This window comes from Centrocercus urophasianus, unplaced genomic scaffold, assembly GCF_019232065.1.
Source record: "Centrocercus urophasianus isolate 14NV4802_14NV808 unplaced genomic scaffold, USGS_Curo_1.0 seq_2, whole genome shotgun sequence".
Classification (NCBI taxonomy): Eukaryota; Metazoa; Chordata; class Aves; order Galliformes; family Phasianidae; genus Centrocercus; species Centrocercus urophasianus.
Genome location: NW_024884755.1, coordinates 6,432,438 through 6,457,889, shown reverse-complemented (window position 1 = coordinate 6,457,889; position 25,452 = coordinate 6,432,438). Strand labels below are relative to the sequence as shown.

Sequence of the window (25,452 nt, the reverse complement as noted above, 5' to 3'; positions counted from 1 at the left end):
AGCTGATCAAACAAATTTTGCCAAAGTCAACATTAAATGCTGAATACAGAAATAAGTGGTTATATTTAACAGTATTTTATTTTCTTTTTTTAATCCCTGTGCTTTTCATTGATCATGTAACTTGGCCTACTTTATTTAATGAACTGGAGGGTCAGTGCATTCAATTACCCCTTTCATACTATCAAGACTTCAATTATCCCACACCAAAATTATAGGAAAATGCAGAAGGTACTACCCTGCTGGATATAATGAACAGTATCATTTCTTACTACATTAAGTTTTAATTATTCCATGCATTAACTCCTAAGGAAAACCTGTGTAAATACAAGTTTTGTTTAAAATAAGAGGTCTAGAAACAAGGCCGGACATGTGGCCCAACTTTGATGCCTTTCTGCTGTGATGCTGCAAAATTAATTTCAGAAGTGTGCTTGCATTTAGACAAGAATCATCCAGATAGCATCTCCACAAAGACAGCAGTGCCTGCAGATGGAAGACTATGTTCAGGCACATATTTTTTACATCAGCTTCCCTCTCTATTGTACATTGACATTTATTTGACTCTCTCATAATTTCACACAAAAGTAAACAAAAAACAAGATAAAACAATGAAAAGCGCAGGGAAATGATCTGTGTGACTAGTTTCGTTCATTTCTGTTAGAAAATACGACCTCTCAATTTGTCAAAGGTCCTAGTTTTAGCAGTTGATCTTAAGCTTAGTTCTCAGCAGTTTGGAGAGCTAAAGAACAAACACATTTTCTGGTTCACTGGAGTCATTTTCACATGTTCACTGATTCAAACATTCTTTTACTCACATAACAAACAGCTGCATACCACATTAGCCCAGCCAGTGACAGTCACACATCTCTGCAATAACTGTTTGATTGCAAACTTGACCCTTTCTTCTTCTCAGCCTGAGCTAGACATTTTTAAACAGGCACTCCATTCCCAATCCTCCTTTGCAAAGAATTACATCAGATAACAAAGACTTCTCTGCCACTCATTGTAAGCCTTCTTCTGGAGATCTGTTCTAAGAGGCACTGTGTAAAAAGGTTTTTATGATGAATTCAGAACTACTATCATGTTAAGAGCACCAATTTATAAAGAAGAATTCATTGGTTAAGATCTGAAAAAATAGTTTCTCAGGCCCTACTGACCCAGTTTTCAACAAAAAAAGAATCAAGTGATGCAAATTAAGTTTTGAGACATTGTTATGCAGTCTGAGAAATTTGTAAAACTGTGTTTTGCGGTAATTTCTTAATAGAAGATTCAATGACTACTTAATTCTCCCTCACTAAAAAAAAAAGTCTGATTGCTTTCTACTCCGCAGGTTTATCTTTCACAGGTACTGATAAATTGCACACTTCACAATGATGAAAAAGTTCCAATAGAATTACTGCAATAAATTTTAATTTTAAAGCCCAAAAGAATATTTAGATTTTGCTCAGGTGAAATGCAATGCTATCTTCCTTCCATCAGATTCAGAAGTTATAAAAGCATGCACGCTTTCTGTAGCAGCAAGTCTGATACTGAGAACCCTCCTATACTGACTGCTGCTGGACTAAAGAACACAGTCAGATATTCACAAAAATGCTCTTTCTGTAGTAAGAAACAAATGTGTTCCCAGCAACAGTTAATGCACACAGTTTGCTTTCATTTTTATATGCTTCAATCCAAATGTATCAGGCATGAAAATAAACTGTTTAAATACACTGCAGTTTAAGTCAGAAATAATTTTAAATTAGTGGCCAAAGAGAGAAGGACAGGGCAGTGTTATCTTTTGCCTCCGATGACCAGAAAGGCTTCCCACAACAATACATTTAACGAAGCAGAACACTCGGAATTAAAGTTTTCAGGGCACTCAAAACACACCAACTTTCACACGCATTGTTTTGAATCCCCTTCAATCTGTACCAGTTCACCCGCACTCAGACTTCAGTCTCTTCTTTACAAACTTTTCTAGATAGCTCTGGAAGGCTTGGGACTGAACTCTTAACCAATTTAAAGACTCTTTGTTTCCCTCTGCGGCACCACAAAACAAAAGTGATGCTTTCTGTACTGAAGAAAAGCATTTTTATTGCCCCCTCCCGCCCAACATCTAGGATTTTTAAAAGTGAAAGTTATAAAAATAATCTTCATCCCAACATATTTTCAATCTTCTTAAAACACTCTGAACAACTAAATATAGTATGAAATTAGCTCTCGCCTCTTCCTCTTGTTCCTACATAGAATTTTCTAATGTGTCTCACCAGTAATAAATTGTAAACGAAGCTATGACTCTAAGAGTAGACAGTGTGTTTCATGGGTATTTAAACAACAGCATTAAGTACTATAGGAATCTGTGGAATGCGGAGTGCAGATTTATGTGTCTTAACAATTTCTTTACTGGTTTGTAATAAGCCAGCAAACTAACACTTTATTTTTATATTAATCTGGCCTCTGAAGTAGAGTATACTGGAGCATGACAAGAACAACAAAAATAAACTGGCACATACTTAATAACTGTAACAGTGAATTGCCTCCAATACTAAAATATTTATCGAAACTGAGGGAAAAAAACTACAAAGAATTACCCTCCACAGCCTGCTACCAGCTCTTTAACAGTGGGCAACGTAATGCCTTAAGGTACCTCAAACTGTCTTTCATTTTCCAGACTTAATGGCTGATTGCAGAAATCAATGTTGCCATTAGTAACAGAGTATTTGTTATGGCATGATTTCCTCTGTTGTTAGACTTGCAGAATGATTACAGTATTAGTGAGGTGCTTTCTTTATAAAAGGCTGAAGATATAACTTTCAATTTACTATCCATTAGTAAGTGACTTTGGAAATATAGATGAGGCCAGAAATCTTACCTGTTATTACTTGGAGATTTTATTTCAGCAGTCATAGGCTAGTAACTTTAAAAATTGTACCAGGAAGCTCAATATTTTATAGACATCTCCAAAGAAATATTATCTGCTTTGCCATTTTATACACAGCAAGTTAACAAGACATACGGTTCAATTAAAATGTTTCAGTTCAATTTCTACTTTTCTTGCACTTCGAAACAGATGCAAATTATGCAGAAGGTTTCATACGTGTTAAAATGCGCACATAAGTTAAAAGATTGTCAAAAAGTTAGTGCTTTGTATTTCCTGAATCTCCTCTTAATCAATCCGGTAGCCAGGTGCAAGCAAATATTTCAGCTAAGCAAGTGATACGATTGTGGGAATCAGGAAAATCAGAGAGGTCAGCTAACACACTCCTCATTAGTCATACTTCTCTGACCAAGATCTCAAAGAAGGCATTTATCTTCCACCTTTTACGTGGTGGGAAGGGAAAGGTCTGCAAGAGACACCATGTACAGAAGAGAAAAACAAAAAGTCCTCCAAAATGTGGGGGAAGAGGCCCTTGCCATGACATTCCCACTTGGTGCACATACAGACCCTATATGCTGCTGCCGGTGGCGTGGCTGAAACGACAGCTGAAAGACTAGGAAACCTGCCCTTGGAGGGGTGAGAGGGTGAGCCAAGAATTAACCTCAAAGGCATTGAGGGAACCCAAACACAGATGTTCTGGCGTATAACACCGCGTCTCTGTGGACCATTAGAAAACGACCTAACCAGAGAATGCATAAACAACTTTGCTGCTGTGATTTCAAATAGAGCTACTACGTTTTCAGTGCAGAGAGGGAAGGAGAAGTCATCATACCTGAAGAGGAGGGCGAGGAAGGGTGTGGACTGTCCTCCTGGGCACTCCCGGTCTGTGAGAGACCCCCACCTACTCCGCTTTCTTCAGTAATGTTAGAGGAGCCTGGGGTCGTCGACCTGCTGACAGACTGCGACTCTTGATCGCTGCCAGATCCACGACGCTCATCAAGACTCCCTTGAATTATTTCATCTTCTCCTTTCCTATCTCTTTTGTGGACCCTGGAGTGCACAACCACTTGGTGGTACGTTCTAAAAACCCTCCCGCAATCCGGGCATTCAGTTGGCTTTTCTTTTACGTTTCCATGACTTTGTAAGTTGTAATCGAGTCCCTGGTTCATACCATGTGACAAAAAATCTCTACTGCCTTCTAAAGGGTCTAGTTTGTTTGGCAAGTCTCTCTGATTGCCCATTTTAGTGCTGTGAACCAAATCAGCAGGCATTTTCTGCTTAGAGCCATCTGCTCCTACTAACACATACTCCCGCTTCTCCTTATCAAACATAACTCCAGCATTTGCCAAAGTGTCTTCATGGCTGCGCTGTATCTGCTGCTCTTTAGACAAAAAGCCATGTTCCATGGCCATTCCCCTTGCCATAAGCTGCCAGGCCTGATAGCTGTTTACTGGATCCATCTCCGCTGCTTTGGCGGCAGCTTGTAACCTTTCTATACAGCTGGATTTCAGAGGAGGCACCAGATTGAGACAGCCCAATAAAGAGTGTTTGTCCCCTTCAGCAATACTGTGGCCAATGCCAGAAATGGGTGAAAGGAGCTTTCCCAAGACTTCCTTCTCTTTCATGGGCATGTCTCCTTTGTTATAGATTTGATTTTGTTCACTTAAGCTCGCTTTGTCAGGAGGAAGAAACCCACTCTGCAAACAAGACAGGTATCTCGAATACAAGTTTGCATGAGCTTCCTGGGACATACTGCTGATGGAGACAGGTACTTCGGGATCATTAGGAGATTTGTTCTTGACAGATAACTTATTCAGGTGAACTTTCATGTGATTTTTAAGGAACCAAGGCTCTTTGAATCGCCGCCCGCAGATCTGACAGCAGTGTTCAAAGGAATCCTTGTGCTTCCTCATGTGGCCTTTTAGGAACCAGGCTTGGCTGAACACTTGGCCACACACCTCGCAGCGGAACTCATTGGTGGACTGCTCCCCATTCCCATTGGAGCCCTGGCCCTGCGCTGACTCTGCGGTTATGTGAGCCTTCTCAACGTGGCTGATCAGCTCCTCTTCCTGTGAGGCAGCAAAGTCACACAGGGTGCACTTGTAAGGCTTGTGCAGGATCCTTATGTGCCTGTCCAGCTCTTCACGCTTTTTAAACTTGCCTTTGCAAAATGTGCATCTGAACCCAGCTGTCTGAGCAACAACTTCTTCCTGTACACTGACTGGCTTTGGAGAGGGAACAGGGTTTGAAATATCAGGTGTGTTGTGATTAGCTGGCACAGACAAGTTGCAATTTGTGAGAGGCATTGGCTGAGCATGCTGCTGTGCTTTCACATCAGGTCGTGGCTGCAAGAGGCTGTTCTTCATCTGCTTGTCCCGAAGAATCGCTCTCTCCTCCAGCTCATGTAAAAGTCTGTTTTCCTCTCGGACTCTTCCACGACCTTTGCCAAGGTTGCCAAGTTTATGAGTACGCAGGTGTATCTTCAGGTTGCCTTTCTGAGCTGCTCTGTGATCACAGTATGGACACTTAAACGGTTTCTCTCCAGTATGAGTGCGCATGTGCAGCGACAGGATGCTGTTAAATCGAAAGCGCTTTCCACAGAGGGGACACGGGTACTTTCTGTTTTTCCTGGCATCATCCTCTATATCACTCATCTGAGACATAATCCCTAGGTTTTGTCCATTTAAGAACTGCTGCAGATCCACACGCCCATTCAAACTGGTGTCAACCTCTCTGTTGAGCTGGTTTGCTAACAGGGCCATCTGACTGCTGATGGGTTGGTTTGCTATGGACATGTGGCTTTTGTCTTCTAGTGGTGCTGATGCCTTCTCTTCTGGATTCTGCCTGTTCTGGAGCTCCGGAAAAGCATGGCTGAGCTGGGAAGTGATCTGGTGCAGCTTCTGGCTCATTGAATACTGCCCATTGAGTATGGTGCTGTTGAGATGGGCGTCAGCTTCTGGCACAGCTGAAGAAACACCAAGGCACAAACTAGCTTCCTCCATCTCTGAAAATCAGAAGATATTTTAGATTCAGACTGTGAAAGAGTTACAAGCATTGAATCACTGACACACAATTCACATTTTCTGTTTTACCTACTCATAATAATGCAAAGGAATTAGTGTAAAGACCATAAAAAGTGTGTTAAATGCAAACTATGCTATGCAATTGTGAACATGTATGTGCTTTCATCATTCTGTATGTTTACTGACAAACATTAATTACTATTTAAAATTATGCTATGATTTCAAAATCTAATTATTATGGAGGGGGAGAGGGCTTTTACCATCTCCCTTGTCTTTCTTCCTGTGAAATTGCACCTGTTTACATTTCTAAATCTATACTGAAAGAAATTTTATGTCTCTCCCATTTCCATCAGAAAAGCCAGCAAAAAAAAAAACCCACAACAACAACAAAAATAGAAATCCATTTGTAACTTTCAGTTCCATTAACCATATTCTATATATTACACATTCTACAACGAGAAAGATAGTTTTATGATTTGACAAAAAACGATGGTATGATATTTACTGGTGTACAATAAAACAAGATAATGTTTTGGGAAAAAATAAAGTAAAGGACAAGCTTTAGAACAATAAAAGGGATTTTGCTTTAGTCAACAAAAAGTGCAGTAATATCTCATTAAGCTGATTAGTATGCTGCTTAGAAACAGTACTAGGTGCTGTAACACATGATTATAATCATAAAAATCCTTCAGTGTTTGCAAGTAAGCATTAACGAGGTATATTAAATTTTAAGGAGACTGCGACTAGCAGCTTTGTAAACCTCTGAGATTAAGATTTAACCCTTCTGTTACAAAACATTGTTATTTTGTCATTTTGAAATTGAGCCCATCAAAAGGCACATAAATTATCTGCTGCCAAGTCTCTTAATTCATCATTGAGAACCTTCAGATTTCATTTCTTACGAAAACTTGCCAGATTATAGAGGAATATCTTTGTCCTTCGATGGGTAAAACGTGTGATTTAAGGCACTTTGATTTGTTTTAAAGAGCTCTCTTATGGAACTAGATAAAACCAATTAAAATCTGGGGAAGGTGTTGTGGAAAGCCTCAACAAGTTTAAGAATTTTAATAACTTTCCTAATACGCAGTAATGACTACAAATTGTACCCACACTATGTATACTGCAGAAAATTAGAATTCAAAGCTGTTTGTTAAACACAAGTGCTCGGTTCTGGTCTGCATAATTGTCCACAATAATCTTCTATCTTTGCCACCTCTCTACGCTACAAAGAAATAATGTATCTGTAAAATTCTATTTAAAATAAAAAGTTTTACATTAATAACTCTCAAAAAATATGAAGCTGTAAGGTTATATTGGAACATAATTAAGATCTGTGTTGTTCAGTGAAGTCATATGACACATTACTCACTAGTAAAACTACTGAAATCTATGTGTTATTGAATAATTAATCTGGAAAACTTCTGTTGGGCTTTACCCAAAAGCACTTATTCACTCTGCCTTCCATGCTCCAGGTGGACACTGTTCCTCTCGCTGCTTCATACTGGTCATTTGCTAGACAACTGGAGGCTCAAATCTGGCATATACCTTAAATGTATGTGATTGTGCCTATGGGAGCAGTCCAGTGGACTTCACAGGATGACTCCTGAAAGCAAAGTTCTACACATGCTTAAGTCTTTGCAGGATGAGGGCCTTAAACAAGCTTGGGTGGTCTCCAAGAGAAGACCTATTTAGTTATCGACAGGATGAATGAGGTCATGTGATCCAATGCAGATCTTGCAAGAAAAAAGGGGGAAAGAGACATTCACACGTGTATTCAGGATGAACATGACCCACAAAATTTTGATGACACGTAAGCAGATTTATTGAAAACTTCAACACTTCACTTTCAGATGTTGTGTCAGGACCCATCAATAATATTTATAAAATATTAATGAGATAGAGTATGTCAAAGTAAAAGGCTTATACACATAAGCTATAGGACTGCACTTAAGTTTGGCTTAAAGTGTCTGATTTTCAAAGATAGGGAAATGTGGTCAAGTCAGGAGTTCACCCAAGCCCACGTAGTAAATGAATAAAATTACTGGTTCTCATGCAAGTTTCCTTTGTTTGGGTACATACAAACACATGCTTTTAACATTCTGCAAGCTTCCTTAACTTTTGAAACAAACCAAATTGCACATTCAAAAGGAGCTGTAGTGTGTAGGTCTACTACTGCCTGAAGTTGACTGACATTTCAAACTCTCTCTACTCAATTCCTTTAAATAAAAAATCTCCACCAACAACATCGAAATGCACTTTTTGTCTAGACTGCACATACTGCAAGTGTTGCCTCTCTTTGCCAGCTAAACAAAACAGAATCATAGACTATCCTGAGTAGGAGATGACCCATAGAAACCATTGAGTTCAACTCCTGGATCCACAGGAGTTCACCCAGAATTCAATCCACTTTACATGTACAGACGCAGACATATATTGAAGAGGGGTTGGTAAAGTCTTTCTAGGTTGTCATTACCATTATTATATAACAGCTTCAAAAATGCAGTCTAAATTTCATTTATTCACTTGACCTCAATGGGAACTGGTGCTTTTACATGCTTAGGAAGGTTTGGATAGTTAATTTCAGCATTTTATGCTCTATCAAAGTCTGGAAATGCTGACAGATCCCAGTGGAGATTATTAATTCTGATTTTTAACCCTAAGCATCAGTTCAAACCTATAAATATTTGGACTGAGGAGGGGAGTTGTGGTTGAGATTTTAGGCTATTTTATAGCTCTTCTTCAAATATAACTTTATTAAAGTATCAGCAGTAGTTACATTTTAAATAACATAACTTTTTCTAACATTTTCTTTCCCTTGCCTAGAAAACACACAGATACAATATAGGATAAGTTGGGAAAAAAAATTCATTCAAAAACTAGTGTTTTTAAATCAGCTCTGAGGAGTCTGACCAATACACGTTGATCTTTTGGCACTGGAAATTTTGCTCATTTTAGACTTAGCATGCAGAAAGGTCAGCAAAGCTGCTGTTTAATGAGAAATATCCTCCCCTAAGTGCCACACTCTGATCAGCCATTCAGTTACCAAGATCTAGTTATTGGCAATCTCAAAATGCTAGAGATCTTCACTTAAAATGTATTCACATCCTCATCTGCTTGATCTGCTTCTACTCCTGTCTCCTGCCTCTGACTCAGACCATCTCTTCTTTGTCCTATTTCTACCTGGTTTTGTTGCACAGTATAATTACGTAAAGTATTTCCATGTGAAATCTCTCCTCCCAGTATTTCCCAGTTAGTGCCTCTGGGATCTATTCAGCTCTTGCATAAGTCAGGCTCTCGGTATTCTTCAGCCAATTCGCAGCAAAACCTACCAAAACCCCATTTCCTATCCATACACAAGACAGAAATAAACTCCTCTTCATCAATCATTCCATTATGAATTACATAACCCAATTTAATTTGCCTAATTTCTCTAAAAAATATCCCTTCGTTCTCTCCCTCTTTATCCATCATCCCTGCCTGTTTCTCTGACCAGACGGGCTACCCCAGATGGGACAAAGGGCTCCATGGAACCTCTAGCTGCTGCTCTCCTACTTCAGGCAGCTCAAGGTTCCCACCTCTGCTGTAGATTCTCTCCAGCTCCTCAACCTTGTGCCCAGGTTTCTTGCCTCCCCAGACCAAGACACCAAATATGAGGAAAAAAATAATCTGGAAACGTCAATTTGTAAGTGATATTGTGAAGTTTGACAGTACCTCCCACCTACCCATCCTATCCTGCAGATAGCCTAGATGCTATTTCCCCACATACTGTGAGGACCACGAAAAGGTCATGACAGATGGAAAGCTGGATTATGAACTACCATAAAAGCTGAAGCCCCGCAAAGCAGCCTGGCTCTAGCAATCTGTTTGGAATCATAACCACCCAAACCTTCAAGAAGCTCCAATACTACAACATAATCTTCACATCTGAACATTTTTGCCCAAAGTGATTTTATTTTTCCTCAATTTTTTCCTCAAAGCTCACAATTACCCAAATGGACAAATAATGTCTATTCAGTTTATTCACAATACATTTGTGCCTGCGATAAAGTGTTATTTCCACTGAAAACCTGGAAAGTATCTGAATACTTGTAATTTCCCCATTCCTCTACTTGACAAAATAAAATAAAATAAAAAAAAAGGAGGAGAAGCTAAGGATCACTTAGAGGTATTTCTTGAATGCTGAAGTTTCTAGCCTTCTGCTTTAAAATATATAGTCTACTACACTCTTCCTGATCCTGATGTCCCTTAAAAGGAAAACACAGAACGTTCTGTCGTCTCCTACGAACAGAAGCAGGATGTTCTCTGCAGTTAATACGCTTACAAACTCAACTACAAATCAAATTTGAGATTGTTAAGAAATTCAAAATAAGTTGAAATTTATATGGTCTATTTTTGACCTTTATTTATCTGCAGTGTTTTTTAAGAACACATTCCCCCAAGACCGCGCACGCTGGTATCGGTTGTTCGCGGGTGGCCTTCCTAACCCAAACAAGCCCTTTGCTCCAGCAGCAGCAGGAACAAGTCTGCAACAAGAAACTGACGAGCCATCAGAGGACAGCCTTTCTCTGTGTAGGGTGTGCAGTTCCCTATTTCTATGACAAGGGTCCTCAGCTGATGAAATTCACAACTGGATGCATACATTATGAAAATGCTCTCATCTCCTGCATTAAGGTACAGTGAGACATTCGTGTCCCTTTGATGACGCTAATAGTTATTTTGATTTGACTCACATTTTTGCCCTCAAGACTACTTTCTGCGAGATCAATAACGAAAGTTCTGACTTCAGCCATTTCAATGGAACACAAGGATTTTATTTAACTATTTCAAATGGATTACTGGAATTTTAAACCAGTTATGACACCAGAAATGCCTGTCATTACAACTACATTAATGTAATGTGAGAAGCTTGGCTTCCTTTTGCTGGAAACACGAAAAATTAGGTGGCAAGTAGAATAAAAAATAGTTGAAATATAAATATATGCCTACAAACACATGCAAACATATGCACGCACATATCTGTGCGCCTGCACATATATGCATCCACACACCTGTTATCTTTGTAAACAGATGGACCACATTCAGCTCTCATTTACACCTGTTCGTTCCTACCGGACACACACTAAAGCATCTCCCTCTTCGCTGCTGTAGAGAAAACAGTCATTTCAAAAACACTGTTGTGCTGTTATTATGGCTTAGATTAGGTTAGTTAAAAGATTTACAGTTCAGTAAGCAAAGTAATGCTTTACAAGCTCACGTGTTTAGACGACAAGCTCGCTCTGGCCCCGATCCTCCGAGCAGTTAGTTACACATACTGTTACTTATGCTCTCAGAATACAGACCTGGCATTTATCTTTCCAGCTAGAAAAGTGTACATATCTATACTATCTCGTGGTCCACTAACAAATTCTGAATGCTACAATACAGATAATTTCAGTTCATAGCAACTCAGAAAGACGCATCATGGAGATACTTCAGAATATATACTGTATTTTTATAAAATATCATTCTTATTATTGTAGCAGAAACTGTGTAACTAAGGCTGTTATAAGCATAATACACTCCTGTTAAGAAATACAGAACACCAGACTACTGAACCCTTTCAGGGTCATTAAACAGCTGTAAACATTATTACAAAAATAAACCAGAGATTTCATGCTTACATTTTAGCCCAGAGCTTGGTGTGCTGAGCAAGTACATTTTTTTCGTCTCTTACAATCAACGCTGGTGACATTTGGGCATCCAAACAAATTACATCACAAATATTACTGAGGTGGGTAGGATACTGAGTGGTTTATTTGCCAGATGATTAATATATAAACAGAAGAGCAGCACAGATGACCTACTCTTCTTTGACTGATTTGCAGGCAATACTAAGAGACGCAGATGTAAATAGTTAAATTTTAACAAAAACGTGTGCATGGAAAGGAAGGAGAGAGATCAGCTGTATTTAATACCACTAGGACAGCATTACTCAAACTGATAAAATGGAATAAACATTAGGCCAGATTCTATTCTCATTTCTACTTAAGTAAAATAGAGTAACTACAATGAACTCAATGCGGTTTTCACTTCTTTAATTATTATTCTTTTTGGTTGGTTAAGTTGGAGTCCTGCTCCTTGGGTTATCACGTAATTTTATCAGAGAAATACACAGTTTCTGGAATGTTGCAGAATGCCTGAAGGGAAAAGAAAAGTAGCCTACAAGTAGTAAGTGCTACGTATTTGTATTTAGCTATTATTATGGCTAACCTGGTAATCAGTTACTTCTATTAATCCCACTACCACACTTAGGTTTTGTTGTTATTGCAAAGCATATATGAAGCTTCTAAGAATTAAAATAAAACCTGGGGTGAGCCCAGGTTGGGCAGGATCTGCACAAAGCCTAAAGCCAACCTGACCCGATGGGGCTGCGCCCACTGTCCTGGTGTCTGAGCTGGAAGCGGGCGGCTGAGCAGCCACCTGCCAGCACCCATCTCACAGCCACACTGCCAGGGAGGCAGCAGGACAGCACCCAGCACCACTGAAGCTGCTTTGTACCACTGATATCTCAACAAGCTGCTTATTGATTTCAAAACAAAGTACTCCTTTAGCAACAATGGAACGATCTCATTCCACAACAGTTTTTATGTTTTAAAGGAGGGTTAGCACAGGGATTTCCACGTTTCAAAAGTCATTAACAGACAGCAAATTGTTTACTGAGGCCTGTACTGCTTGCAGTTCAAGCTGAAGAGGACAGCTGCTTTCTAAAATACCTGTTACGTCTGTAAGTTACTTTCTAGCTAGCACAGCATTTCGGACTGATAACTGATCAGTAGAAGATGAATCACCAGAGCAGTCTTTAGCTGGTAGCACCCATGGAGTGGAGGACTGTGAACTGCTTGTGATCACAATCGAGGAAGGCTAGCAGAGAGGAGAGAAGAGGTCATTTATAAATCTCACTCACAGATTAGAATAGAAAGATTAGAAGAATGCAGACAAGCTGTTTGATTTATTGCTACTTTGCATGTGACTTAGCAAAATCTGTTTTCCTTCTTATTTATTCTATTTCACTTGCATATACTTAAGAAGTCAGATGCGAAGAAGAGAAAGATAAATAATTGGTACTGAAAGTTCAGTAGCTTAAAAAAAAGCCTTGCTTTTTTCAAGCATTGGTCGCATCTGGGATCATTATTTTTTAGCTTATAAGCATTGATTCTTTTTATTTTTCCTAGTGTTTTCCTGATGACAACAGTAAAGATAATACCTAAATTCAAATGGAAGCCTGATTTGAGGAATACTTCATTAAACTAAAGCCTCTGTTATTTTAGAAACAGCATTTTTAAAAGTAAATTTGTTATTTTCATGTAATTTGGAATGTATACAACTGATTAAGCTCTCTCCAATTTGATCAATCTCCTGTAGCTCCTATCTGATCACTCACTTTAATTAATCTAGCTGGCATCTACCTTAGATTGAAGAAACTTTAAAATTAAGCTTTTAACGATCCACTCTACTATCACACAGTACAAATAAAATAATAAAATGCCCGGAAGCCTTTGCAAAGCATATTTATTATTTCAATTTTTGTCATTTTTACGGTATGAAATGAATTCTGAATCTTCCGTTCTCATCTGAGGATGTTGTGCCAAACTGGAAATCTGTTATTCTCTAGCTCATTATATAATATTAAAATATCCATAACACTGACCCTATTAATCCTGCATTCCTCACACAGGCAAGCTTCAATAAAAGGCAGTGCGTTTCAGCTGGGGGAGGGCAGGAGGATCAGGCCCTCTGTGCTGATTACTGAGAGATGAAGAAAGAAGAGTTAAGACTACAGAACTCGAATCATAGTTTGAAACAATTTAAATCCAAAACTGTAATGCGGGTTGATGATTTCATTTTCATTTCACAAAGGCTTAGGCTTAGATTTTGCGCATAACTAAATATAATGTCAAATGCACATATGTCCCAAAGATCAAAGTATGATTGATTGTGAAATATTCACATGCGATAGCCCATGAGATTTTGTTCACAAGGGCACCTGTCAGAAGCATAAGCTTGGGTACAAATCATCAAATAAGTATGTAAAATCGTTACTAAAATCCAGGCATGCAATCAGATAGTCAGTTGTCTGAAACTACTGGCCTGGAGCCAGCACAGTGGCTCAACAGCCTAATGCTTTGGTCTCTGCGGATCCTCGGGGCCCCAGTTCAGTTCCTCCTACTACTAGTCGGGTCATCTGCCTGTACCTAGTGTTGACTTTTCTGGCATTTAATGCTAGGAGTAACGGAAAAAAACACGAGTCCATAAGTTCCCCCTGACCTGAGCCACAGAAACATCTGCTGGTTGAGTCATGAGCTGCTTGTTGGCCAAGTTTAACAGCAACCGATCCTGTTGCGGATCAGCTCTCTCAGCAGTAGGTGTCACTGCAATAAATAGATGGATTTCAAGGGACAAAGACATACATTCCTAATGAAAATGCAGAAACAGGCTACTGCTGAATAGCAAGAGTTTCAACAAGAAGTGTATCGTCCAATTAGACTCTATGTAAAAGAATGGAAATCTGGTTTGGGGAGAAATGAAATTGTACAAGTGGGACTGCCAACAACAACAACAAAGTAATTCTGCCCTTTAGTCCTATGTCATAGGGATCCTTTAACTCACATTAATCACCTCCCTGCAATCCCAGGTCTATTAGGTAAAGACTGTTGCAGTTAAACCATTAAAAAAAAAAAAAAGCTCTCTAACAAATTAAGTAATTTTCTCTAGTGGAACAAAAGACCTAGTTATATGGAAAGACACTGTACACTCAACTGTAGTTTTAGGACCTAAAAGACCAAAAGGTTAGCCTATTTTCTGTCAAAGTAAAGAGCCCGTATCCAACCCTATCTATGTACAGAAAAAGATAGCTTTGGGGAGGAGGGTAAAGGATGTCTCAAGCATAGAATTAATTGAGAGAACATTTTAAAAAGCTTTAACCAATCCATGTTTGAATCAGAAATATGTGGCATTCCAAATAATATCCCAGAGATGTCAGCCAAGTCCACACCATATTTGGTTTCATTATCACAAAATGGTTTGTAGGACAATTAAGGATGCTCCAAAGTGCATTCTATTGAGTTAGTGGACAAAACAAAGCATCACTGAACACATGGCCTACCTCTGGTGACGTCAACGCAAAGTACATGCCTAAGAAAATGTTTAATGTTCGTCAGAAGTACAAAAGGAAGAGGAAGGATGAATACTCTAGCTTTACATAACCTTTTAGACATGAACGGGATCATATCTGACAATGTATATATTCTCAAAACTCATATATAATACAACTGCACTTATTTTACCTCCAGAGGCACTGAGCTGGCAACAAAAGAGAAGTAAGAATAAGAGGATAACAAAAAGATAAATTTCTTCTTCTTTTTTTTTTTTTATAAGACAAACCAACATGAAAAAAATCTCTCCTATTCCATCATTAAATACAGAGAAAGTAAAAAGAGCTACAGTGCACATCTGGGAAGAGTTTTGCAGCAGTACAACACTGCCCCAAACAGTAACTGACACTGGGTCATAACCCATACTCTGTAATGCTCCAAACATCATGGGCTCATCTGAGCATGCTGTGAGCAACACAGTGTGAGGAAGGGAAGATACCTTCTATACGTTCCTTTGCTGAACGCAGAAACAGTCAACAGCTTAACACGGTGTAAATACAAACACTTGAAAAATCAGAAGTCATTTGCCAATACCAGAGCACCCAGCTGGCTCCCCGGGCCAGGAAGGGACCAGCTTTCAGCACCACTGAAATGAGCATTCCTAACTGATCATTTCCACATCTCACTTCGGAAAAGATCACCATGTATCTTGACTTAAATATATGGCACATTCTTTACAGAGCAGCCAGGGACAGCATGCAGAACTTTTGACTGCCATTGCTAAGTCCAGTATACCAAATAGCTTTCTTTTATCAAAAGACTGTCGTTTTTAACTCATGACAAATTTGTCAGCATAATTTTTTTTTTTTGTTAAAATATCGTGTAGGGTTACTTTTGTAGCTAATGACTGAGATTCTCAGCTGTTAATCCCTCCTACCTCTACTTTCTGCCTTCTACCCTTTCTTCCCTCATTCCAATTGATTTGTTTTCCTTTTCCCTGTAACACCTGGACATTGTTGCAAAAAAAAAAAAAAAAAAAAAAAAAAAAAGGTGTAACTTAGAGGGCCAACAGTCATTCTTACGTAAAGGTGATTTTAATTAGCTATTGTTAATACTAATTTCCAGGACAATGAGAATTTTGAAAAAACCTCAGTTTAGTGGGGTGAAAGATAAAAGTGAAAAAGGTGAAGATGCTGGGAGGCAGGGGGAAGAATGAAAAAGAAAGTGAACATTACTCGGATGCTTTGTACTCTCCAGAAAAAGCAGAAAGAGCAAACTCCTTGCAGAATTAAGTGGAACAAAATAGATGAGGAAACTCAATACAAGTGTAGAGTAAGGACAGAAAAAAATATACTTCATTACCAATCAAGAAAAATAAAACATCATAAGTACAAATGTCATTTATCCTTCAGTGGCCTGGTCTGTGCACGCTTTCCCCGATATATGATGGCTGCTGCTATTTAACTTTATTGATCACTGGCCTGGGCAGAAGCACAGGTTTGGTAACTCAGGAAGCCATCTAGCACCTTGCAGGATGCTTTCACACCAAGATGTGGTTTAGACTTGAAGGGTATGGCTAGCAGTCACTGAGCACCACGACAACACATCAGCCTGATTCTATAACTTGTAATCGTATCTAAACCAAGGTCAGGAACTATGCACAAAGCAAGCTGTTCTTCAGAATGTAATTTCAGAGAACGGAAAAAGTAGTTCCAATATCAGTTCTTCTAATCATTCTGGTTTTTTACTGTTTGTTTGTGATGACTTCTTGAGCAGAAAAACAGTCCCAAACAGGACAACCTATATGAAAAGCAATTGAGCTGGAGATATATCCCTGTATTTTCCTTGCTGCTCTTTAAATTCTCTCTACCTATCTATGACAGATTGTTCTGCAGCACAATAATGCTGCCTCTTTCCCCAGACAATGGTGCAAAACAGTTGTAATTGTTCCATGGTTAAGCCAAGGAAGTGTAAATCTGATGACAGATAAGCGACCATAAAAAAGGGTTGCATCTTCACAGTACTGTTCAATCCAGTGAGGTATGAGCAGATACATGAACAGGGAATTTCCTCCCACCATTGTGCTGCAAGATCAAGTACAGGAACAGTGCGGTCACGCAGTGCTAGTATCAAAGGAAGCAGAGATGCAAGCACCGATTGCAGTAAGATGGTACGTATGCTTCAATGCAACAGCAGCATGACCTTAGGATCCCAGCAAGCTTAGCCCTGAGCATTCTTTGGGCACCCCTGTTTTATCTGGGCACAATCATTTTGATCATTAATAAAAAGGGCACTAGAAACTTGGCAGACACAGAGCAGAAAGATGAATATGGGGGAGGAGGAATGTTATAAAAATACAATAACATATTTCAATGCTATCTGCAGGACAAAAATCCTTTAAATAATTTTGATGTTAATTGCCACGTTGTGAGTCCACGACTAGGAAGACAACCTATCACAGCCGATAGGTGAGTGGCAACCAAGCTGACAAAGGAAGTCTGATAAATGCAATCACAGCATGACAGACACTGGCAAGTTCAATTACGGTTGCAAAGTCAGCTGGGAGATGGTCTCTGCTGGCTGTGATATATCCTTAACAGGCTGTGCTGGCCTGGTGCAGCCCTGAGCAAGCTCCTTCCCATGACTGACAGCAGCCCCAGGATTTGGGACTGAGCACCAACAGCCCCAGCGCTGAGAACATTCAGGAGTTCCCACACACAATATTGGCATTGCTTCAGCTGCCTGAACAGAAATTTGTTTTCCTGCTGCACGTACTGCCTGTGCTGTGCACCTCTACTTACAAATACATTGACGCTACATCTGATTTTTTTACTCTCTTACTTTCTGTTTCAGAATAGACCAGCTATTCTTATTTGATATGAGAAACTGTGAGGGGGACATACAGCAAACAAGGCTTCTCATACTTCAACTGCAAAATTACTTCAGAATTCGAGCCATATTTAATCAAAATATCAGGCTTCCTTCTTTCTTTTTAAATTACTATTTTAAGTAACATTATTATTATTTTTAAGTAGCAAAAATGAAGTCCTTGCTCAGCTTTTCGTTGTTGACTTTTATTTTCCTAGTGACATTTTTTTACAAAAAAAAAAAAAGAAAAAGAAACCACTCTTTCTAAAGGACTTCTTTGTTCTCTTCCCAGATTTTCCAAAAATATTCTAAAAGGACAATGGTATAAAAATTTTACTCTAAAAAATGTAAGTACTTTGAATGAGAAGAGTTATTCAGTTATATCTCTCGCTTATGAAATCCCCGTATCGTGTATCCTTTATCCAACAGCAGCCTCTTTTAGCTTCAATCACAAGGGCTAACAATATGTTATTGATATGATTTCAGGAAACTGTCAGCAGGCAGCTTAACTTTCAGCTCCTCAGCTGTGGCGGTGCACGCACAAAACGTACCTGTGCCTCTCCTGCATGAAAGCTGGCAGCGATGGGAACATTCCTGTCAGCTGTCGTGGCACAACAAAGAGAAACGTAAACAGCTCTTCTTCTCGCCAAACGCAGCCTCACGCTCGTTACACAACGAGCTCACTGCTGGACTCACTGGGAATTCTAACTGGAATCTGAAAAGTGCATCAGCACTCGGAGACGCAGCGCAAGGCTCCCTGCAGGCAGCTACCCCAGGAGCGGAGGGCAGGTAACCAAAGCCATGGCCGCAGGCCTCGTCCCTTGCCCCTGTCCCACCTCCCACCCAGAACTCAGCCTCCTGCAGCAGCTGGGAACGGGTTCAGACTTACACCTATTCCCTCTCCTTGATCAACAGGCAGATAACTGAGGAGGACAGCTAGCTGGGCCACCACCCCGACAAGAAACCAAGCAGTTCAATGGTGCCCGAGGTTCGGGGTGTGCTGCAGGTCCAGTCAGGGGGCTGACTCCCATCGTATGGGGACCGTGAGGACTTGCCATGCCCCTATATGGCCGGCCCTGAATGCCCACCAGTGAGAACGGCTGCAATCAGAAATGGGAAAGAAATGGGGCTCTTCTGCACAGACATAAAACATCATCTCCAACCGCTTATGGAAAAATAAAGTTAGCCCATAAGTAAATAAGTAGAGCCCAGTCAGATTTTTGTTTTATCAACTATCATACCTTTGAGAGCTAAAGAATAATGACAAATGTCAGAAGGCAAGAAGCTACAAGTGCCACTCTTCCCCACTTTACAAAGTCAGCGGTGTTTTTAAAACTACTTTTCACATCGGTTTACAAGCTTTAATAATAAAAGAGTGTGTTGTACTATTAGATGTTGGTCATTTTTTTTTGTCTGATGAAGAAAAATAACAGGCTGCTGCAGGAGCTAGCACAGTTGGCTTTTCTTTTCAAATGATCAGAGAAAGTACCATACTTTAAGGATGTGCCTTACTTGCTCTTAAAAAGGGTAAAACGAAATATTCTTCCAGCTATTCTAAGCCTGCCATATATGTATTATGCTGTTACAGATTTCAAAAGGTTAGCTTCAATGAACCTGACATCAGTATAACCCAAAATAACCCATTCAAGAGAAAAGTAAGAAATAATTGCTGTTTTCTCTTTTTTTTTTTCCTCAGCTATATTGCTATAATGATTTTGCATAACAGATTGAACAAAGTGCTGTTGTGACAGGTGGTAGAATTCAGCTAGTAAGCACAGAGACAGGGTTCAATTTAGTTTGTGAATCCTTTAATTGTTGTGCAGCTAATTAAAGAAGGTTCTTTACACTCGCAAGTGTTTACCGTTGCTAGTATGCATACATGAAAAATTAAATTGTGCCTTCAAGGGCTGAGAACTATAGAAAAATCATAGCTGATTCTGCAACATGCTTACCAGCTCAAAATAGCTGCTTTTCACAATTGGAATTTGTAAAACTTTTTGCTAAGCAAATATAGAGCTAATTAGAAGTGTTCGTTGGACCAATTAACATTTAAATAAATAAGCCATATTGCACATTTCACAGTCTTTATTTAATGATGCTTCTTAACTCTTTGGAAAGATTCCTTTAAGTACAAATAAGTTGTCATAAAAATGAAAGACAAAAATAACACCATAACAGTATATTCTATGCTTTTTTCTTTTTGCCTTGAAGTCTTTTCTAAAACTCTATACCTGTTACGGGGGAAGGGGGGAATACACAAATCTGGTTCCTTCTTTCATCTTGTCAAGTTACCTCTCCACCTCTTTGAATACAAATAGAAAAACATATTTGATTACTATTTAAAGTGTTGTGATAGCTCTGTTTGTTTTGCCCCATGGAACAGAATCTGTTTTAGAAAAAAAAAAAATGTCACTTTTATGTCATAAAATGGCCATTCCAGCCAAAAACGAGGGAGTTCTCAGAAGAGATTGCACTTAGAGTAACAAAAAGAGCAGTTTGGAAGTTGGAAATGCAAACAGGGAAAGGGAAAATCTGTCTCATTTTAGCATTCCCATACCAAACCACTGCTGTTGTTATACCTTACCCCGGGCTGCAATTGCCCGTCTCTTTGGGGTCAAGTGATATTTTGCTTTCACAACAACTGTCTTTTAACTTAACAGTCCCTTTCAATCAATAAAACCCTTCAGTTTGCGTTGAACATACATTTTCTCTCTCTCTTCCAAGCTCCAAACCTCTACCTAGCACAAAGGTTACATTAAAAACAGAGGGAAAGCTTCTTGTTACTTTTTTTCCAAGATGCATTATATTACCTTGTAATCAGGCTAAGAGCTAACATGGAAGGACTCATTGTTGACCTTGGCTTTCAGCACAGAAAACAAAATTAACAAGAACCAATTAACATTTAAATAAATAAGGAAGATTAACAAAGAATACTCTGCATACCAAAAGGCTAAAATAAACCAAAAGAAAGAGTCCAGCATCTCCCTCAATCAGCATGAATGAAATTCTCTGAAACGATGTGAGACTGCTGGTGCATGTAAGTACAGGCCGCTCTTCCCAGAGTGGCAAGGCCTGCTGAACACCAAAATGTGACAACAGGCAATGCTCTTGCATTGGCAAGCCCTTGGGAAAACGTGCAGAGGCCCTACAGCCTCTCCATGATGAGGAGGAAGGACGCTGCCCAGATTTATCGCCTTCACTCTGCCCCTTACACATGAGGATCTTAGTGCTTGTGATTGCATTCATCTGCTGTCCACTGAGAAGCACATGGATTTGAATTCATTGCTGATAAGCAAGAGGTCAAAACTGAACACCTAATTCACATATTAATTATCAATGTATGTCAGCTCTGAGTAAAGCTTTCATAGGAAAGTCCTGCTTTCTAAATCCAGGAAATTCTGGTTAAAATCAAAGGAAAGAAAAAGTGGCCAAAGGACATCGTAGAATCATAGAATCACCAAGGTTGGAAAAGACCTAAAAGATCACCCAGTCCAACCGTTCACCTATTCCCAATAGCTCCCACTAAACCATGTCCCTCAACACAACATCCAGTCTTTCCTTGAACACCCCCAGGCTCGGTGATTCCACCACCTCCCTGGGCAGTCCATTCCAGTGCCTGACCACCCTTTCTGAAAAGTAATACTTCCTCATGTCCAGCCTGAATCTCCCCTGCCGTAGCTTGAAGCCATTCCCTCTGGTCCTATCACTGATGACACGAGAGAAGAGGCCGACCCCCAGCTCACTACAACCTCCCTTCAGGAAGTTATAGAGAGCAATGAGGTCTCCCCTGAGCCTCCTCTTCTCCAGGCTGAACATTCCCAGCTCCTTCAGCCTCTCCTCATCAGCCCTGTGTTCCAGACCCCTCACCAGCTTTGTTGCCCTCCTTTGAACACGTTCCAGGGCCTCAATATCTTTCTTGCAGTGAGGGGCCCAAAACTGGACACAGTACTCGAGGTGCAGCCTCACTAGTGCTGAATATAGGGATCCAATAGCAAAAGTCTGGAAAGTCCTTAGCAATTCAGAGTTTTATGCATATTAAACTAACTAGGCAGTTGCTCTATCAAGCCACAAACTACGCTGGCATTAAATTCTCATTACTTTTGTGTTTCTGGGAAAGCATTCCTCTACCTCACTGTAATTTCATATACCTCCTTGAGCTTTCTTTCAGGGGAGTGGAAAGGACATAACCTGAGACAACACAGGGCCCCACAAGGAGACACTCCCTTGTCACAACCCAACAGTGATACGCCAGGCAGAATGAAGATGAAGAGTCCAACCTCCCTGCATCTTCCCTGCCTCCAAGAGGTGGACCTCCAAGAGTACTTTCAATTGGCAAAGTTTCTCTTCTATGCTTGGATGTTATTACTCCAACAGAACAATTAAATGCCCCACTTATCACTCATCTACAAAGCCTACCTTTTACAAGGAAACTCCTCCTACATAAGATAATGAATAATTATCAGAAGGTTACAACATGATCTATCATTTTAAATATTTGAATCTGGAGTACTGGTTCAGGCCTCTAACTGACAGTCACCTTTATGAATAGTTAAGAGTTCACAGAGATGATTATCATGTACTATTTAAAAATGTATAAAGGACAAAGATAATAACAATACTTTGCACTTTAATAGAAGCTTCTGTCTGAAATTCTCAAAGGAGAGCCTAAGTCCTCAAGACTGTACACTTATAGCTCTGCTGACCTGCACATTTGGTCACTACTGTTATTCTTATTTATCAGACTGGGAAACTGGTAGCCTGTTAATGCTAGGTTTCTCAAAACTGATCATGTGTGATTTAATTTATAAAACAGTTGAACCTTTCCCAAATGGGTAACTTAAGCTGAAGCACCGCTCTAGAAATTTTGACCAGCACCTTGTGGCAAGGCATAAGGCAACGTGGAACAATGCAAGGCATGCTACAAATTCCCAGCTCCCAGTCTTGTGCTCTTACAATTATTCCCATCCCCAGGCTGAGACCCAGACTGACTGATCAGCTCCATTTCTAGCCATGAGGAAGGGATCTCCAGCTAATGTTCAGAAATATGCCTTTTGTAGCCTCAAATATCTACTTTTTCCACACAATTCAAAGTAAAAAATAAAAATAAATTGAAAAGGATTCTCACTTGGGAGCCACACTTCATTGTGCTAAAAGTGTTTTTTCTCCAATTTTCTGGAATTACAGCACTTCTGTATTAAAACCCCCCTCCCACAACACTCACCAGATGCCCTACTTTGATAAAGTTTAACTTTTTGGTCTTCTGACCAAAGAGTCTGAAAGAAAGCGTCTCTATTAGCCTCTAGAATATCAAGTATTTGCCACATCAATACTTGCATGTGCTCAATAGTATCTTTCACAGAAAATACGAAAAGATCTAATAATTTCAAAAAGAAACGTAAAAAAAATAAGCATCCTAAATGTGAGCACTTAGTCAATTCAATTAGAAAGTTTGAAATGTCTCACAAAAGTTGATTGGGTTTGAAAACTGGGCCTGGACAACTGGAACTTATGCAAATGAAACCAAAGGTCCTCCTGTCCTTAAGGCCATATTCACAGAAAGTTCAGCTGGTCCTGAATAGTTCTGCAAACACATTAGGAAAACATGCTTTACTTCCAACACTACTAATTTGAGTCTTCTCTTACACAACTTAGTTTCATAAAGAAGTAAATTTCTTAACCAAGAATAAAAATGCAAAGAAAAAATCATCTCTCTCTCAAAGCACGCAATTATTCACATTTCTTGTTACAATACTGACTTTGCTTCAACATGTCTAAAACACTCTCCTGGTGTCAGAGCAGCAAAGATGACTTTCAGATCTCTGTTGCAAAACTCAAGACAAACATACCAGTTATAACACATTGCTCTTGAAAGAAAGAAATGGGGAAAATCTGCTTTAAAGTGATTGTTTTCAAAAACCTGCACTAACTGGGAACGAGCTTGGATCACGAAACCCCTTCTAATCAGCAGCAACTATTTTTCCCCCTCTGTTTTTAAATCAAAACGATGAAGTTACTGAAATAACATCCCAAGCCCCTGGCTGAACTACTGCTAACACAAGGGAGCTCTGATCTCATTTGAGCTCTTATAGCTAATAACAAACAGCAAGAGACTGAATTCCCTCATCTCAAATATAACCACATAAAGTTAAGTAAAATTCAGCATAACATTCACGGATACGGAAGATCAGAAAATTGGTTCACAACAACTTATCAGAGTAACGTGTTAGCACAAGTTAACTGATTCACAGTAATTTTTAGTGTACATGCTCTTGGCAAATGTGATGTAAACTTACTACAGCTTTCAGTGGAAGATATATTTCACTGGTTTCATTAGGGCTAAACTAATATATCGCTTCCCACGCGCTGTGAGGCAGGAACTACTACAGAGACAGACACAGCAGCTGACAATTGGTAGTCTGGGTGTTGGATCAGTATTTATTGCTAGGTTCTGTGGTCTTTTGCCTGGGTTCAGAAAATCAGATATTTCAAACTGCAGTTTCTTTTGGCAGATTTTCATTAAAACACCTGAGTTAAATTTTTCATTACAAGCTACAAGACTTCTCCCTAGGGCCTCTTTGCTATAGAAGTCCTATTGAACATACAATAGAATAGAGGCTGGCAAAAATAATAAAAAATAATCATAAGGTGACCAGGATTCCATGATACGCAGAGATAGTAGGCTTCAAGACAGCAAGAGCTTTAAAAACCTACATGATGGACCCAAAACAAAACCAACTTGGTGAAAGTCCAATACTCTCAATGAATTTTGGTTCAAGCCCATATTGAGTTACTGACAACCATTTACATCCACGTATGATCTCTGGGCAGAACTTGAATTCACAGATCTGTAGATCATAGTGCTGCAAATGACAACCACATATCATACACATGCTAAGACTTAATTTACCCTTAGCCTTTATCTTTCATTGCACTCTTTGAAATTAAACACAAAAAATCAAGGCTAGTTAAACTTTTTTTCCCCTGGAAAATTACTTTCCAGTAACTGAAAACAATCTGAACTAAAAGCTAACACTGGATTCTAAACTACAATGCTCAAAACATTTGGAAAAAACTAAAATAAAATTCACCCACATGGAATTTCACTATAAGCCACACAACATTTAACTACACACTATTCCAGATTTTTTCTTGCTCATTCCAACAAGACTTCTGCACTTCTTTTTCCTACTCAAAACAAATTTCTTTACAGCAGTACTGACTAGAAATGACACATGAAGATGGAATACAGGGAGAACGGGGAGCTCTACTTTACACCTTACTGAATGGCTTTGTAAGGTTTTATGAATGAAAACAAAAATAAAAATTCAAATGGCAAAAAAAATCTCCCCAGGAGTTTCCAGTTCTTCATGCATTATTTCACTGACAATGTTCTTCCTCTAATGGTACTGCCACCATCAACTTGGTGCATTTTGGGACACATCTATGCAACAGAAAGGAATCGATCAGAGGACTCTGATGGAAGACAGAAAAAAAAAAAAAATCAGTAATAAAACAACAATGCACTGGAATCATTCCTAATGGCAATTATTTTCCTAATTTCTTTAGAGACTAA

At 39.3% G+C, this 25,452-nt stretch overlaps 1 protein-coding gene across 2 annotated transcripts in view; it reads right to left on the bottom strand.

The window, feature by feature from the left end:
- The window catches only part of ZNF536 (zinc finger protein 536), a 227,223-nt gene that overhangs the window by 163,802 nt on the left and 37,969 nt on the right, over positions 1–25,452 (bottom strand). For both annotated transcript variants that reach the window (XM_042821848.1, XM_042821849.1), the window contains exon 3: positions 3,690–5,861. In XM_042821848.1, the coding sequence (XP_042677782.1) occupies positions 3,690–5,859 (2,170 nt within the window). In that variant the 5' untranslated portion in view covers positions 5,860–5,861. The remainder of the gene's footprint in view (positions 1–3,689; positions 5,862–25,452) is intronic.